The 18,466-nt window shown below is 44.0% G+C and overlaps 1 protein-coding gene across 11 annotated transcripts in view; it reads right to left on the reverse strand.

Annotated features, from left to right (window-relative positions):
- The window catches only part of szt2 (SZT2 subunit of KICSTOR complex), a 109,833-nt gene that overhangs the window by 65,762 nt on the left and 25,605 nt on the right, over window positions 1-18,466 (reverse strand). For all 11 annotated transcript variants that reach the window (XM_063495964.1, XM_063495967.1, XM_063495960.1 and 8 more), the window contains 17 exons: window positions 17,903-18,167; window positions 16,989-17,166; window positions 16,766-16,858; window positions 16,472-16,547; window positions 15,028-15,318; window positions 14,720-14,855; window positions 13,203-13,383; window positions 12,810-12,995; window positions 12,353-12,586; window positions 11,888-12,125; window positions 11,066-11,140; window positions 10,795-10,933; window positions 9,309-9,444; window positions 8,760-8,880; window positions 3,419-3,571; window positions 2,725-2,827; window positions 1,053-1,167 (listed from right to left, as the gene is read on the reverse strand). In XM_063495964.1, the coding sequence (XP_063352034.1) occupies window positions 1,053-1,167; window positions 2,725-2,827; window positions 3,419-3,571; window positions 8,760-8,880; window positions 9,309-9,444; window positions 10,795-10,933; window positions 11,066-11,140; window positions 11,888-12,125; window positions 12,353-12,586; window positions 12,810-12,995; window positions 13,203-13,383; window positions 14,720-14,855; window positions 15,028-15,318; window positions 16,472-16,547; window positions 16,766-16,858; window positions 16,989-17,166; window positions 17,903-18,167 (2,720 nt within the window). The remainder of the gene's footprint in view (window positions 1-1,052; window positions 1,168-2,724; window positions 2,828-3,418; window positions 3,572-8,759; window positions 8,881-9,308; window positions 9,445-10,794; window positions 10,934-11,065; window positions 11,141-11,887; window positions 12,126-12,352; window positions 12,587-12,809; window positions 12,996-13,202; window positions 13,384-14,719; window positions 14,856-15,027; window positions 15,319-16,471; window positions 16,548-16,765; window positions 16,859-16,988; window positions 17,167-17,902; window positions 18,168-18,466) is intronic.

Below are 18,466 nucleotides of genomic sequence, written 5' to 3' on the forward strand. Positions count from 1 at the left end.
AGATCTTAGTCTGAGAGTAGATCTTAGTCTGAGAGTAGATTTTAGTCTGAGAGTAGATTTTAGTCTGAGAGTAGATTTTAGTCTGAGAGTAGATTTTAGTCTAAGAGTAGATCTTAGTCTGAGAGTAGATCTTAGTCTGAGAGTAGATCTTAGTCTGAGAGTAGATCTTAGTCTGAGAGTAGATCTTAGTCTAAGAGTAGATCTTAGTCTGAGAGTAGATCTTAGTCTGAGAGTAGATCTTAGTCTGAGAGTAGGCTTAATCCATGTCTGGGAAACTAAGCCTGTGGCCCTCAGAGAGAACAAATTTCAGCGAGATCATCTTAATGGCATAACTGCTGTTTTAACATAAGTCCACCAACCAACCAACAGAAACACATCATAAAATGACAAGTTGATAAGATTAAAGGAATAGTACTACAGATAAACTGTGAAAAATGGGATTTTCAGAAAATCAAGCTGAACAGTCTCATATGTTTGATCTGTTTATGGTCCCAGCCTTCAGCGCCTGCCTGACACATACTCTACCTCTCTCCTTCTGCAGCTCAGGTTCATGCCTGTGGGCAGGTTTGGCACACCTGTGCTTTACCACCTCATCACCCTGCAGTATTTAAGGACCAGCTCATCCACCCACTCTGCCAGAACGTTACAGTCGTCAAAGCAATTTAGGCTCAAATTATGCTCCCAGTCAATTATCGGAGATTTTCCTTGTTCAGTAAATTTCCCCCCGTGTGCCCGCCAGCAAACTGTCAGCCTCATTTCTGGATCCTTGCCTCTCTTGATACTTACCTGTCTGCCCACTCTCCACCCATGCTTGCACCTCTCAAACCGACTAAGACTCTGAACAAAAACCTTATCATCATCTTTGATTATATATACACAAAAACTCTAAATGTTTCACAATGTAGACGTTTGTGTGGAACCTGCATTTAACTTTACCTATCCTAGCTTACATCATCACACAGTCCCCCACATCTTAAGGTGATGTCCCAAATCTCACAGTGAAATGATCTGTTATTGGTTGCAGTCAGTGGCGAACAGACTTGGTCACTTACTACAGAGTCCTCGGACATCGAAGGCTCTTGACTCCTGGCGAGCCCGATGCAGCGAGGCATGTGGAGGTTCCCGTCCATGTCGGAGTACTTCCCTGTTAGTGACGTTTCACAGAGTCTGGAAAGACAGCATGAGGAGGTGCTTCTGTAAGTTGATGTTTTTCTGAATGAGCTGGTAATAATCATGTATTTAAGAAGAGAGAACCATCTCTGCCCGCACATCTGCCATCACGACAAATGTCACACAATTTGTTGCTGCTTCTCAGTCTATTCTATCTGAAAATCACTCTCAGTGATGTTAAAGAAATGCTGCATATCTGAAACACATTAGAGGTAAATTACAATACTTATTCTCTTTCTGCTTTGCCTGTGCAGAGAAACGTCGATCTGCTGCCACTTTAAGTGTAGATAAACTGCTCTAATCACTCACGCTCCAATCAAAAATTCATGTCGGAGCAAAGATGCTGCTGAGGTGTAACATTACATACGTCTCGCGGCTGTTTTTATCGTCACTACATCACCTCATTAATATATATAAATACACACATTCACACACAGACTGACTTACATGAAACTCTGTATTCTGTTGTTTGTTTCCTGTTTTATTCTCAAACAAGGAATTTTAGCACTTTTCCTGCAGAAGAACACACAATGAAACAGCTGATACGATCATATCAGGCCCTGCATACCTTTCATTCATGTCTGTCATTGTTGCACAAACACAGAACAAATCTGTGTGCAGCAGCACATGCTTCGTGCTTTCCCACTGCACCACATCCAGAGATGTCCTCAATAATAACTGAAATGGAATCATTGTGACTGTCTCAGTTATTTTACCAGTGACAAACCCTTCAACTCAAACTCAAAGACCCTCTGACGCAGGTCCGTTCTAAGGAGAGCCATTGCTGAGGATGTGTGACTTAAATAAACAAAGAAACTAAATAGAAAAGATTAAATGCTAATGTTGGGATGACACACTGATAAAGAGATGGTTTGTAAAGAACAATGACTGTATGCCTGCCCTGTCAGGCCCGATTTATAACATTTGACGACAGTTCTTATGCAAATAAAATGTTTTCTTTTCCAAATACATCAAAAACCCCACATTTTAATGCCATGGACTCCACCTTATGAATCAAACAAACATGCACACAAAGTGTTGTGTTTAACTACAGCAAATCTTTAGTTAAACACAACACAGTAAGTTAACTGACTGTGTTTCACTGTGAAGTGAACGGGGAACTGCGTCAGCAAGCATGAGAGGAAATGCTGGCTCCAATCTCAGAGTGAAAACTGCGATTTGGAGGCTCCACCATCTGGCACAAACATCACAAAATTGTTTCCTTGTGATGTCCTGTTTGACAGCAGTTCAATTACCAGGAAGTCGGATTTCTCCTCTACCACACTGTTGTTGTAAGAACATTTGTGGGTGGATTTTTGCCTCCAGCAAACAAGATGGAAAAAATCTCCCCAAATCTCAGAGTCAAGGAGAGCCGTGTCACAACAATCTTCACAAAGCTCTCGCAATATAGAGGAAAGTTTATACTGGGAACTTATACTGGGAAGTTTATACTGAGAACTTTCTTTGAGTATCGGGGTGAAATGCTGAAAAATACTTTGGGGACAAAACTGAAGCCCACTGGAGAAGAAAAGAAAAGAAGTAACAGAGTCAAACCTGAGGTAGAAGACTGATTTAGTGGAACGCTCCTGGTAGACAAACATGTTCTTCCTGTTGACCACGCAGAACGCATTCAGCACAGAGCGCAGGGCCTGGATCGCTGCGACAGGAAGACAGAAACATCCATGTTTACAGAACAAATCCACTGATTTAGGAACATCATCTTTGCTGGATTAAAACAAAGAAAGAAAGATTCTAATAAGCACATAATTGATGTAAATATGAGAACTGCACATCAATTACACACTCCGTACAACCACAGTCCCAACTGCAGCCCACTGCAACAACCAGCGTCCAACAAGACTTTACAGCAGTCGCTCCTGTGACTCGAGTCACTGCTGGGCACAGGTCCGTCACAAGCACTTATTTCTAACTTCAGCTCTCTGTATCAAAGATTAGTCCAGGCCTCAGTATCATACTGGAATTGAAAAAGTTGGATCATAACCTGAGCGAAAATATGGCAGTTAGCCATGAAAAAGAGCCCACATGTTCCCAGTTAAAGCTAATTAAAATGCATGGATTCATAGCTACGGGTGAACATTTAATAACAGAATTATAAATCCTGTTTTTGCTTTGGAGCCATTTAAATCCTACACAGCGATTCCTTGGAGTAAGTAAGAAGAGATTTATAATACACTGAACTGAAATGACTGCATGTGTTTAAAGCCGAGCACCGGGACGTTCCTCTCACCTCTGGCCACTCCCATGTTGGGTCCCATCTTGAGGCGGGGGTGAATGTGGATGATTGTGCGCCAAACCACATCGCAGGCAAAGTGCCCTGGGATAAACTGCATGGTAGCAGCCAGATAATCTCTGGCCTGGTAGCTCTCCTCTGTGCTGTAATCTGTGTGGTTAGAGAAATACCAATATTTACAACTTTATTTGCAAAGGACTAACTGCAAAGAGGCAATATTATAGTGCAACATGACAGAAGACTTCAAATGTCTTATAGGCATATAGGCTCTAAAACCCTTTGTCAGGAATCCCAGCGTTAATATAAAGCACTGTAGTCAACGGAGCTTGCAAAGAAGAGTCTGGACTTCTTTAAGTTGCTTGAAGATGTTTCACCTCTCATCCGAGAAGCTTCTTCAGAACTGAAGAAGCTTCTCGGATGAGAGGTAGAGTTGGATGTCTCGAGACCGGTCTTGGTCTCGAGACCACTTTTACGTGGTCTTGGTCTCGACGGACTTTTGTCTTGGTCTTGTTTTGGTCTCGACTGACTTTGGTCTCGGTCTTGGTCTCGGTCTTGCGTTCTCAAATCGACATAGTGTTCGGGAGATTTGGAGTTAACCATCAGCGGAGCGGGGGGGTGGCTTACTGGGCTTAAGCCCGGGTCATTTTTTCAGAAGCATGGGGTCTTTTGGAGTGTAGCTTGCTAGTTAGATGCCCGACTGACAACTGTATAAAACAAAAACAACACACGAAGCACAGAGCGCACCATCGTAAATTCCCCCTAATTTTGGTATGATCCGAGCTCAGGCACTAGGCGACTGAGCACAGCACCCATGTGAGCGAGGGGGGAGAAGCTGCTGCCTGCGAGTTTGCTGCAGACAGAGGAGAGCTTAAGTTTGACCAGGTACCAAAGCAAATCATTCGTACTGAACTAATAATGTAAATATGACGGTGTATCACAAAAGATTGATATCAAACTGATCAGTTGGTTGCATTACTTGCTCTTCGAGTGAATCAACAAATGGATAAATAAAAAGCCGAACAACAATGCTGATTTTTTAGAGAGTCTTAGCTTACATTTCATATTTTCAGTTGTTACCCTCCACGGCTAAACAAACTCTCTAAATCGGTTTCAGTTATGTACTGATGAACACAACAATGGACATAAGAAGCTTCTTTCAAAGAAAAAACTCAGGTAGATGTTATTTTATATATTATGCTTTGTATGTTGTTCAGTATATTTCTATGCAAAACGAGAAATTTCAATACACAGCAGTATATTCACAGCTGAAACCAGATATTTACATACACTTTAGGGAGAAAACATAAAACTTTTTTTTTACTGTTAAACATCAATTTAGAGTAAACTTGTTTTGTTTTAGATAAATAAATGTTGAAATATCTTTTGAATTAGTTAAATGACAGAATAAAGAGAGGGAACCGTCTATTTTAATCACTTTCATCAAATTTAGGAGTACATATACACTAAGTTTATTGTTAATTAATAAGAAAACACCAGACGATTCCATTCTGAGCTGAAGAAGCTTCTGATAGGTTAGTAGAGTCCATGTGAGTAAATTGGTGGCACAGCTGTGGATGCATATAAGGCAAAACACAGAGCCTGTTTCTGTAACATGGGAACATCAAGAGATGTCAACAAAACACCAGGAAATGAATTGTGGAGTTCCATAAGTGTGGCTCAATTTTGAATACAATTTGGTGCCATTTACAATTAAGAAATACAGATAGTTTCTCTCTTTACTCTTAAAGTTAACAAATATGTTTTTATATTTATCAATCTAAAAAAATAAACATTTAGTCTGATTTGATGTTACAATTAAAAAGGTGTTTTTATCTGAAGAGTTTATAAATATCTGGTTTCAACTGTATATTTGATGATGTTGGTGTTTGGCTTGATTGTCAGCACAAAGAGGGAGAGAGAGGAACAGAGAGGGAGAGAGAGGAACAGAGAGGGAGAGAGAGGAGCAGAGAGGGAGAAAGAGGGAGAGAGAGGAGCAGAGAGGGAGAGAGAGGGACAGAGAGGGAGAGAGAGGAGCAGAGAGGGAGAAAGAGGGAGAGAGAGGAGCAGAGAGGGAGAGAGAGGGACAGAGAGGGAGAGAGAGGAGCAGAGAGGGAGAAAGAGGGAGAGAGAGGGAGAGAGAGGGACAGAGAGGGACAGAGAGGGAGAGAGAGGAGCAGAGAGGGAGAGAGAGGAGCAGAGAGGGAGAGAGAGGAGCAGAGAGGGAGGGAGAGGAACAGAGAGGGAGAGAGAGGAACAGAGAGGGAGAGAGAGGAACAGAGAGGGAGAGAGAGGAGCAGAGAGGGAGAAAGAGGGAGAGAGAGGAGCAGAGAGGGAGAGAGAGGGACAGAGAGGGAGAGAGAGGAGCAGAGAGGGAGAAAGAGGGAGAGAGAGGGAGAGAGAGGGACAGAGAGGGACAGAGAGGGAGAGAGAGGGACAGAGAGGGAGAGAGAGGGACAGAGAGGGAGAGAGAGGGACAGAGAGGAGCAGAGAGGGAGGGAGAGGAACAGAGAGGGAGAGAGAGGAACAGAGAGGGAGAGAGAGGAGCAGAGAGGGAGAGAGAGGAGCAGAGAGGGAGAGAGAGGAGCAGAGAGGGAGGGAGAGGAACAGAGAGGGAGAGAGAGGAACAGAGAGGGAGAGAGAGGAACAGAGAGGGAGAGAGAGGAGCAGAGAGGGAGAAAGAGGGAGAGAGAGGAGCAGAGAGGGAGAGAGAGGGACAGAGAGGGAGAGAGAGGAGCAGAGAGGGAGAAAGAGGGAGAGAGAGGGAGAGAGAGGGACAGAGAGGGACAGAGAGGGAGAGAGAGGGACAGAGAGGGAGAGAGAGGGACAGAGAGGGAGAGAGAGGGACAGAGAGGGAGAGAGAGGGAGAGAGAGGAGCAGAGAGGGAGGGAGAGGAACAGAGAGGGAGAGAGAGGAACAGAGAGGGAGAGAGAGGGACAGAGAGGGAGAGAGAGGGAGAGAGAGGGAGAGAGAGGGAGAGAGAGGGAGAGAGAGGGACAGAGAGGGACAGAGAGGGAGAGAGAGGAGCAGAGAGGGAGAGAGAGGAGCAGAGAGGGAGAGAGAGGAGCAGAGAGGGAGGGAGAGGAACAGAGAGGGAGAGAGAGGAACAGAGAGGGAGAGAGAGGGACAGAGAGGGAGAGAGAGGGACAGAGAGGGAGAGAGAGGGACAGAGAGGGAGAGAGAGGGACAGAGAGGGAGAGAGAGGGAGAGAGAGGAGCAGAGAGGGAGGGAGAGGAACAGAGAGGGAGAGAGAGGAACAGAGAGGGAGAGAGAGGGACAGAGAGGGAGAGAGAGGGACAGAGAGGGAGAGAGAGGGAGAGAGAGGGACAGAGAGGGACAGAGAGGGAGAGAGAGGGAGAGAGAGGAGCAGAGAGGGACAGAGAGGAGCAGAGAGGAGCAGAGAGGGAGGGAGAGGAACAGAGAGGGAGAGAGAGGAACAGAGAGGGAGAGAGAGGGAGAGAGAGGAGCAGAGAGGGAGAGAGAGGAACAGAGAGGGAGAGAGAGGAACAGAGAGGGAGAGAGAGGAACAGAGAGGGAGAGAGAGGAACAGAGAGGGAGAGAGAGGAGCAGAGAGGGAGGGAGAGGAGCAGAGAGGGAGAGAGAGGAACAGAGAGGGAGAGAGAGGAACAGAGAGGGAGAGAGAGGAGCAGAGAGGGAGGGAGAGAGAGGAACAGAGAGGGAGAGAGAGAGAGGGAGAGAGAGGAACAGAGAGGGAGAGAGAGAGAGGGAGAGAGAGGAACAGAGAGGGAGAGAGAGGGACAGAGAGGGAGAGAGAGGAACAGAGAGGGAGAGAGAGGGACAGAGAGGGAGAGAGAGGGAGAGAGAGGAGCAGAGAGGGAGAGAGAGGAGCAGAGAGGGAGAGAGAGGGACAGAGAGGGAGAGAGAGGGAGAGAGAGGAGCAGAGAGGGAGAGAGAGAGGAACAGAGAGGGAGAGAGAGGGACAGAGAGGGAGAGAGAGGAGCAGAGAGGGAGAGAGAGGAGCAGAGAGGGACAGAGAGGGAGAGAGAGGAGCAGAGAGGGACAGAGAGGGAGAGAGAGGGACAGAGAGGGACAGAGAGGAGCAGAGAGGGAGAGAGAGAGGGACAGAGAGGGACAGAGAGGGAGAGAGAGGGACAGAGAGGGACAGAGAGGAGCAGAGAGGGACAGAGAGGGAGAGAGAGGAGCAGAGAGGGAGAGAGAGGGAGAGAGAGGGACAGAGAGGGAGAGAGAGGGACAGAGAGGGACAGAGAGGAGCAGAGAGGGACAGAGAGGGAGAGAGAGGAGCAGAGAGGGAGAGAGAGGGAGAGAGAGAATGAGGACAGAACAGAGCAGGTGAGACACATGTTAGTCAAATGGTTGTTTGCCAAAACTCATCAGAACATGTATCTAGTGCCTAGTGTAACTTTTTAGATACAGTTTGTTATTTTTCAAATTCTATATTTATTAAGTTCTGCAGGCTTGTTTGCACAACAAGGCTAAATAACTATATAAACTTTTCTGAATCTAAATAGTTTACTTTGGTAGAATTAAAAAAATAAGTGTAGTGCAGGTCTATGATGCTACTATCATCTAGTTCTGATTCTGGTTCTGTCTTGGTTAAGTCCTAAGTAGTCCTGATTTTGAACTGTTGTAGTCCTGTTTTAATGCTGGATCAGTTCTGGGTCTGGTTGATTTGGGGTTTGGTCCCTGTGTCTTGATACAGCCCCGACTTTGTTCTGCCTTGCTGCTTAATTAAAAAACTAGTTTAAGGTGTCCTGTATATGTGATATTATTATTTTTTCCTATATGAAGTCACTCTTTTTTGAACAAAACTCAAAACAGAGCCTAATCATCGTTCAGTCATTTCTACCCTCACTTAATTTCCTTTCGCTGCTCAGCTCTCACACAGTGGCTCAGCTATGCTCCAATCCCTCCATATTGTGGCCAATCACATGCGAGGATATAGGATAATATCATTATGTGAAAAACAGAGAGGGTGAGAGACGCGACAGTCAAGTGGAGCGTGCGTCTGTCCTCTCAGTGAGTGAGTGAGACAGTAGACAGCGGTGAGGAGGGCTGTGCGAAAGCAAAAACACATAAATATGCCTGACACCCGTAAACGAAGCAGCATCTGGCTGCAGTTTAAAGACTTTTTTTTGTCTTGGTCTTGTCTTGGTCTCGATACCCTCTGGTCTTGGTCTGGTCTTGGTCTCGGATTAGGCGGTCTTGACTACAAGTCTAATGAGAGGTGAAACGTCTTCAAGCAACTTAAAGAAGTCCAGACGCTTCTCTGCAAGCTCCTTTGACTACGATGACCTGGATGACTGAGGACCTTCACAGACATAAAGCACTGTAAAACGACCTGCAGCTTGTTCTCACTCACCATCAGCGGTGTTGAGCCTCTGCCTGCAGTGAGGCTCACTCTTCCAGATGTCTTCCTCACTCTCAGCCACCAGCAGCTTGTTACAAAGATGGCTGTCGTGCAGGTCCTGGAGCAGCATACGCTACAAAAACACAGAGTGTGCAAACACCGAGTAGTAAACAGAAAATGCAAGTGAAAATGATACAGCAATTAATATAAACTTTGATGAGTTTATAGATTGTAGAAAAAGAAACAGAAAAAACATTTGGACCCAGTGTGCAACGCCCGCTCTCACCCAAAGCACACCAGCTGTGGGAAAGTACATTTAACTGAGTTTGGTATTTCAATCAATCAAAACAATCGTCCGAGCACAGGACACGCTTCAGGCTGCAGAAATAATTAGCAGGTATTGACGGTTTCTGGACATGGTCAGAACAGATAATGATAAAAAAAATCTTTGCAAGACAAACTGGGTTATTGTGTCTGAAATAACAACATTCCTTCCATCTTTTGTGTTTCTGAAACAATGAAAGAGCTCCATGACGCAGCTTTGGGTGCTGTAGTAACTACCTGATTCACAACTCTGCACATTTCTCCGATCTTCCTGACCACCATTTGATGCAGCTGTAAGCATTCAGGCAACTCCTGCTCTTCCTCTTTCTTCTCCAGCTCCTCAGTGCCGACCTCTTTTCCCTCACTGAAGCATCTGTAACGACAACACACCCAAAGGATGAACAGCCGTGATCAAAGTTATGAAAGTAAGCTCAGAGAAATTACTCTTGTTTTTAGTGATTTGCTTCTAATGTCAGAAAGGAAAAACTTTTGACTAAAAGAAAAATGAAAAATAAGAAAGAGTCAAAGGAAAACAACATTTGTATTTGTTACTCTTTCCCTCATAAAGATAACATTTGGCGACCTCCCATTAATGGTGAGTTTGACACCGTAGTATATATCAGTCGACCGTTGGAACATTTTCCGGGTTTTTCCAAGCATGCATGCATCGACCGAGACCACCATCACTAACTTCTGATCCAAACTCAGTCCGTTTTTTTGATATGACAGAAACTGCTCAGTTCAGGAAGAGCCACAAGGGTTACAAGAGCTACAGAGCTGATAACTGGGAACCATCCAGAAATACCATTCTACCTGACAACATGATCTACAAACATACTCTACTGTTAAATAATAAGAACTTCAAATAACTGGAAGTAAATTTATTAGCACTGTGATGTTTCATGGATCAAATCCTTTCATGGTCACAAAGCAGATACTAGAAGTTACAGTAACAACATGCAATAATAAGGTATGTAGTAAATTGTTTCAATTAAGAATAACTGGTTACCAGTCTGGACTTAGTCTGGAAGATAAGTCACAGAAAGTCAGAGCAAAGCTATTCACAGAATTCATGTTTATAAATCACCATACATGAAAAATATTACATGAGTTTAATATCTCCGGTTCTCAGAGAGGTTTAAAGCAAATCTTTGAGCAGCCAGTTCAAAAAACTATTACCACTAAAAAAGAAAAATGAGTAACTTGTGTAGTGAAAATTGTGTTGCAAATGAATAATGCATTTAATATCTGAGTGCACAAATATGAAAAAAGAGAAATGCAATCTGACTTATCAACGTCTCTGCAAGTCGGGGTGTCCAACTCCAGGCCTCGAGGGCCGGTGTCCTGCAGGTTTTAGATGTGTCCTTGACCCAACACAGCTGATTTAAACGGCTAAATTACTTCCTCAGCATGTCGTGAAGTTCTCCAGAGGCCTGGTAATGAACTAATCATGTGATTCAGGTGTGCTGACCCAGGGTGACATCTAAAACCTGCAGGACACCGGCCCTCGAGGCCTGGAGTTGGACACCCCTGCTTTAAACGGTTCTGATTTTTCATGTCTATAAAAATAAAAACGGATCCTTAAACCGGGGGCTTCTTTGAAAACTTGTTACAGTTGTTTCAATTAAAACCTGTATAGTTGTTTTGTCTGTGCTCCACACCATTTTTAGGTCACTTGTTACTAAATGAATGAAAAACGGGAATCACTGTAAATGACTCTGACCTGGAGTGGGAGTAGACCGTCACTCTGTCCTGGTGGATCTTAACAATGAGCCAGAAGTCTGGCATAAGCCGGGCCTGGCACTCCTGTTCATCCAGGGTGGGGCTCTCACACTCAGAGTCGCTGCTGCCACCATCATAACCTGTGAATACAGCATTATGTCTTTATTTAACATCTTTCCACCATTTTTCTGAAGATGCATTGACATGAATTGTCTATAACATAAGAATTAATGCCACAGGGAGCCTCTCACTCAGCTTTGTGCAGCACTTACCCTGCATGTCTGAGTCCAGGCTGCCTTGGCTGGAGACGACACTCTGGACTCGACTCGGCCTGAGTTTGCCGCCACCTGAGGAAAGAAAAAAAAGAAGTGATAGAGGAGAGCGTCTCTGTTCTACGCAGATTAAACTACAGAGCTGAAACCCCTGAACAGTGCACCATGCTGAAAGAATCGGTTACTGTTACAATTTCTTCAAATTTTACATGGACTTTATTTTTTTTAATACTTGTATTTATTAAGCTTTATTATGCATTATCCATCCATTCGCTTCCGCTTATCCTCTTCAGGGTCGCGGGGGGCGCTGGAGCCTATCCCAGCTGTCATAGGGCGAGAGGCGGGGTACACCCTGGACAGGTCGCCAGTCTGTCGCAGGGCCAACACACAGGGACAGACAACCATTCGCACTCACATTCACTCGCTCATTCACACCTAGTGGCAATTTGAATTATCCAATTAACCTATCCCCACAAGCTGCATGTCTTTGGACGGTGGGAGGAAGCCGGAGTACCCGGAGGGAACCCACGCAAACACGGGGAGAACATGCAAACTCCACACAGAAAGACCCCGGCCTGATGGTGGAATTGAACTCAGGACCTTCTTGCTGTGCGGCAACAGTGGTAACCACCGTGCCACCGTGCTGCCCTATTATGCATTATATTTATCTTTTTATATTAAGTTTCTTTTTTTACTGACCAACTTCTGGAATGAATAAAGTACAAATGTAAGGTATCTTATCATCATTGGACATGATGATGATACACGTGCAACAAAACAGTGAAAGAAGCAAACCTAAACAGGTATGAATGTGAGACTCACTGTGAGAGGCCGACTGCACGGACTCAGCCAGGCTGACACTCGATGGTGTCTTTGGGGGTGAGCTGGCCTCTGTGCAGCTCTCTGCCTGGTGCTGGGGGGTACTGGGCTGACCTCTGTCCCCAACCATGCTAACAGAGTCATCTGCTTCAGGCTTCAAGGAAGTAACTGATTCACCAGCGTCCGGAGTCGTGTCACTGAGAGCATCAGCAGCAACACTGACTGGCTTCTTGTCCTCACTCTGCACAGAGTTCAAGTAAAAATTAGAGTCATTTTGTCTGATAATCTCCTGCAGATAAACTCTACTAACTACAAGTCTTAAAATTTAACGTGCTTTATTCCTGATCATGGATTTATGCTGATGTCAAGCAGCTTATAAAAACAAACTGAATGCACAGCTGGACAGATAAAAGCTGATATCATGTATTTTTCCCTCCTCTGCACATCACAGTGATTGATGTATCTAACCTCACTGTCGGCCTGAGCTTCTGCTTCACTCTCGAGTGTCGTGGTCTCCACCTGAGCTGCAGCACTGCAGGATATGGTGGTGGCAGCAGGGTGTTGTGGGGGGGATGCAGTGCTCTCAGACAGCCTCTTGGTCTCTCGGATCCTCTGTGGGTGCAGTCTGCTCAGAGACACATAGTAGAAGCCAGCCTGTTCTCCATTTAACACATAGCCAGAGAAAGACATCCTACGAAACTCCTGCAAGATAAACAAACGCTGTACTTTATATTCATACGTCCATTTATACAGAAATAACAAACCTCTGTGCATGCCTGTGAATCAGCCTATAGGCACATATGCAAGAACAAAATTAAAGATTCATTAATTAACTCCTATCATGTTCTCATACAAATATGTGCAGACATGTTTTTGTAGAACATTCCTGGAGAAACATTGTTTAAATCCTGTTTGTTCTTCTTGCCTCTTTGAATTTTTCCAGGGACTGTTCAGGCCCAAAGACAAACTGAAGCGGGACTTCCTCACAGTGACAGTGCGGTCGACCACTGGAGCGTAAAACGTGCTCCGCCACTTTCTGCAGCGTGGCCGGGCCGATGACCCGAGAGTGACGCAGAGCAGAGACGATCTCATCCTCCAGCAGCCAGCGGATCTGAATCACACCGAGAGAAACCAAGATAAGAGCAGCACTGCTACTGTGTGTGTGTGTGTGTGTGTATACAGGAACAGCAGAAAGCACAGATATCTGTTCAGTGAATTTTTCAGAGAAGACAAAAAGATGCTCTTGTGAAGTGTACGAACGCTGCACGTTTCAGTAATGTGGAAAAGCTGCCCACCTGTCACGTGTGTGAGGACTCACCTCGTCCATTGTGGCCAGGATTGCCAACTTGTGGGGAAGTGGGAGTTTGGATAAGGGGTCACCAGAGATGCCGTTGACACTTCCTCCCCTCAGACTGTCCAACACGGCCATCAGCTCCTCATCAGAGCGATAGGAGGAGGGCTGCCCTGGTGAACGATTCATACTGCTCTCTGAGGTGTACCTACACACAGAGACATCTGACGTGAACATCATGGAGTCCACACTCGGACTAACTCAAAGACGCAGTGCTTGCATGTTGTATGGGTCTCCTGCAAACAGCTTCACTCTGGTGCTGCGGCTAATCATCACTTCCAATCCTGTCAATTTAATCTAAAATAAGCAATAACTACTGAACATGAACACAAAAATTACAATTTATTATTTTTGTCAAATTGGTTTTTAGGTTTACACGCTGATAGAAACAATAATAACTTGGCAGTCTTTGAATGAAAAATGACTAAAATAAGATATTTTCTGTGGATAAAATAATTAATTCAGAGTAACAGTTGTAACTTAAAAAAATAATCAGGGGAAAAAAATGAAATAAATAAAAGGAAACAGCACGTGTTTAATTATAGTAAAATGAATGGAGTGATATTTCAGATCTGCTGGTGTAGTCATCAGTGAAATACAGACACAGCCACAACTGTTGGTTTGCTTTTCTAAGATTTGTTGGAGTCTATCTTCCAACTGTCAGTTCAGCCTTTTCTATAATTGTTCAGTGAGATCCAGACTCATGCTGCAGTGTTTTCTTAGATGTATATTATGGATGATTATATACAGGCAGATAGAGGTCCAGGGTCCTGAGTGGGGTGTGTCTTAAAATGAAGCTCCACCTCTATCTCACAGAGCTGTTTTTTACTTTCAAAGCTTGTGATTTGCTAAAATGCTCTCATTTAGTTTCATCTGCCTGACATTTATTCATCTCTTCATCTGGCTGCAGACTATTCCAGTTGTCACAGGTTGAGAGATGGTGTACACCTTGGACAGGTCACCAGTCTTGTTGCAGAGCTAATGAGCATTAGGACTGGGTAACATAAACGTTGACAAACTGTGGTCCAGTTTGTCGTGTTTCTCTTTCAAATGTGTTCCTGGTTCATCTCTGCTGGAGCCACTTGAATTCAGAGAGCAGTGCAAGGTGCAGAAAGTACTCTGAAAGGGTCTGTTTTTGGTTCATTTTCCACCAATTCAACTTCCCTTTCATTCTGTTTGCTTTTTGCGGTCAAATCCAGAGAAGTGAGTCAAATCCTGCCCAAAGAGGCATCAATAACTCTCTAAAGGCCATTTCAGAAATTCACTGCAGAATAAGCAACGTCACCAGTTTCTTTGTTTATTTCTGCTCTATGTTACCACTTTTAAAAAAAGGTCAAAGTGTGATTTCATTAAAATCCTACCAACGATCCTCGTACACAGAACTTTACAACAAAGGATCTTTACTGCAATCCAATCAGGAAATGTAAAATTGAGATTTTAAAAAAAAAAAAAAAAAGCTTGGAAAATTGGATTTTGCACACGACCTGTTATGATGGAAGTCCGCCATGGCTTCGATCTCCAGAGGCAGCGTCAGAACAAAAATATCCAGCGTGACTGAGAGTTCGTTCAGATCTACAGACTGCACCGCCTCAGCATTCTCCAGGCAGGAAATGACCTCACCTGCAAACACAACTGTGAAATAAGCTCGGGAACAAAATTAACAGTGTGAAGAAGCAACTCTTTAAAGTGTCCACAGTGGTGATTTATAGAAGGAAAACAGTAACACAGCTTTAGATATGCTTCCTTGCACAGAAAGAAGCCACTTAGGTGGAAACCAGTCAGCTGTGCTCACCCAGGCACGTGGGCAGTGTCTGTATGGGCATGGAGCCATGGCAGCTCTTCATGTTGACAGAGCAGGTAATATGAACAAACAGTGGTGGCATGTCCAGCTGTGGGGCCTCATTCTCCAGCAGGGACTCTCCCTCCAGGATGCTGAATGAGTCCTGGTCCTGGTTCACAGTGTTGGAGTCAGACAGGGACTGGTCCTCACCCTCTCCCTGGGAGCTGTTGCCTGGGTGCTCCTCATACTCCACCACCAGATCTGTGTCACTCTCCGTCATTACACAGGAGGCCGGCACATTTTCTGCAAGTGTAGCAAGACAACTTTAAAGTAGTCCTAAGAATCATAAAATCTCTGCAAACTCTTTTTGTTTCACGTCTTTCGTTAAATAAGGTTTTAGGAAAGGCTTTAGTTTACTTTTAGACTTTTTAATGACCCACAGGGACCACGTGTATCCTGCCTGTTATGCATTGTTATGCATAACAGGCAGGATACTACGGGATGCACCGTAGTTGGCATGCACTACATGCCAACTACGGGAAAAGCGACCCATGTCTTGACGTTGTTCTCTGAATAACGCAGGACTGCATTGGGCGTTCCAGGAAATATGTCTGGAATTCCTGAAGGTTACTCACTGAGTTATAATAACTTACATATGTATTTGTGTCAGTGTCTAACAGTAAAGGGATATAACTGTATGAGAGGTGATGTGTCTCGTGTTTGTAAAACATGAAACAGAAGTCGCTGAAATAACGACGTACAAGGCTGATTAAAAACTAACTGATGAAGCACTAACACAAAACTCCTGGAAATTAAATTTGAAATGAGCCGTACTAAAATGATCAGTTTAACTAGGCTTGGCCTCAGAGTCTTCCTCATCTTCACCCTACTTTGAGTTAAAGAAGCAACACCTTCCACACCTTTCTCCCAGACACTGAAGTCACCATAACGATTGCTTTACATTATAAAACAGCCACTTGTGTAACATGAGTAGGCAGGTTCTGTTAGTTATTGATTGGAGAGAAATAACTGAATGTAGCATTTAGGGCTCAGAGCACAGGATGGAACGACTGCTGAAAATTCACTCGTTTTATTTTCCCTTTCTATCAGTCACACATTTTATATTTTGTAGCCTCCTCCAACAATAACAGCCCTTTTGTTGAGTCACGTTTTCACAGTAATTTCGATTATTCCACTATCAGCCTTTTTGGCTACAGGGGACAAGTTATCAACAGCTACAGGAGGAAGAAAAGAAACAAAAAACAGAAAAAAGCTACGATATTCCTGCACAGAGGCTTCCAACTTGTGCTTAATGAAGGACGAAACATGAAAGGTCCTCAACTTTTAATATTTTTTACAGCTGAACACTGAACAACTCTGAATGTGTGACCACAGTGCTGACAGGAGACTAACAGCAAACCTAAACTAAAGGCAAACTTTTCAGAATGGCCTTTACCGTCTTCAGTGGCGGGCTCAGCTTCTGACAGCAGCTCTTCACTCGGCCGTCTTTTCATCTCGCCGTCCTCCGACTCCTGTGAAGGAAAATCATAGCAGCAAGGTTCATGCTCAGATATCACTCATCTCTCTCTTTGGTTTGCTTCTCCACTTTTTCAAAGAGAAATAAACAGTTTTTAGTTTTCTCCCCCCCAACATCTGATTTGTCCAAATCCTTGATGATATCCATCCCTCTTTATAACATCTAACCTGCTATGTGACGTATGATATTGTAGCAAATTTATAGCAAACTCACCTCTTTCTTGGATGAAGGTGGAGAGTAGTAGAAGTAGTGTGGATTGGAGGGAACACTTTTGAAATACTGAGAAAGGATCTCCATGAATTTATCCTGACAAAAAATAGTTTAAAATTGAAATGATACTCACTTAAAGCTGTTAGCTTTCTGGTACAAGAATTCACAAACAAAAATCAGCTTTAAGGAAACACTGAAGAGTATGGGATTACCCTTCAGACACTACCTGTATTATTTTGTGCAGATCTGGATACACTTCACACGTGGGTTGTGTCTGAAGCAGCGTCAGAGGGAATTCTGGTATCTTTCCTTTCTTGGGCTCTTCCTTGATCGGTGGAGATGTAGGAGCAGAGGAATCAGGAACTCCTCTGGATTCAGCCTCACTGGTGTCCTCCACTTCAATACTGCAGCCAGAAATATCACACAATTAATAACTGTGTCAGTTAACATGAATCTTATTGTAGATTGACCTTAAAACAGTCATTATAAAAGTGCTATGGAAGGAAAAAAGCCAACACACTGACAGCAAACTTATGAACTGGAACATGTTAACAGATTTGATTCATCAAAGTACAATTAGCAACATCGTGTGGTGGTTTGTTGCTTTATTTGAATGATGACTGGTATCTGTGACTGCTTTACATAAAGTGAAACATGCATTTATCACTTCTCAAACAGCTCTGTTGGAACAACAAAGATTTGTTTATAATATAACTAAACCCTCTTTTTTACAGAAGAGTGGAGAATAAATAAAGTTCATTAATATAACAAACAAATCAAAGTATGTTTGAGTCACACCAACATCAGCACATGTGAAGAAAAACCTGAGGTAGGCCTCTGTGGATGTGAATTCACCAACTCAAACAGCACCATCTGGTGGACAGTTTAAATCATTACCAAATAACTAAACTTGACTAAACTAAACTTCCTGATGGTTTGCATACATGCCATTAGCCCCAGATAAACAGATCCACAGATAGATGGACAGAAACGTGGGTTACTCCCTATACTGGGATGTTTTATGTAAACCAAAATATAAGAAGGTGATAAGCTATAACTTTTAAATGCTGATTATGTTAAATAGAAACAACTTCTTTCTCAAAAACTGGCATTTAATCTGATTCTGATGATTTGCTTCACCTGCATGAAGAGGCCACTTTATCATCGAGTCGCTCCCCCTCAGCTTCACCAATGATAAACGTGGCAGGGCTCCTTGAAGGTTTCAGAGGCCCTCCTCCCCATCCTGGAGTCTTGCCGTGTTCCCTGAAGACCCTGATGTGTCCACATAGCGTCTGCAGGAAGGAGGTGATGTCGATCTCCTGCAGCGATTCTTCACAGTAGTCCATTGCCATCAGGATGTCCTGGGAGCTGATGTTGTAGGACTGCTGCAGGCTGCGGTATACACCTGACAAGAACATGATTTTAAAGTTCTTTTATTGGTTTTTAAATGTCTTAATGGTCTTGGGCCTTCTTATCTTTCAGATCTGCTTTTATCATATGAACCCTCGCGGACCCTGAGGTCCTCTGGTACTGGCCTTTTGATTGTCCCTAAAGTCAGGACACATACTCACGGAGAGGCAGCTTTTCAGTGGTATGGTCCTCGACTGTGGACCAGCCTGCCGGAGGAGCTCAGGGCCGCAGAGAACGTTCACGTTTTTAAAAACAGGCTCAAGACCCACCTTTTTAATTTAGCTTTTAACTAAC

The sequence above is a fragment of the Pelmatolapia mariae genome, linkage group LG15 (genome assembly GCF_036321145.2).
Source record: "Pelmatolapia mariae isolate MD_Pm_ZW linkage group LG15, Pm_UMD_F_2, whole genome shotgun sequence".
Lineage (NCBI taxonomy): Eukaryota > Metazoa > Chordata > Actinopteri > Cichliformes > Cichlidae > Pelmatolapia > Pelmatolapia mariae.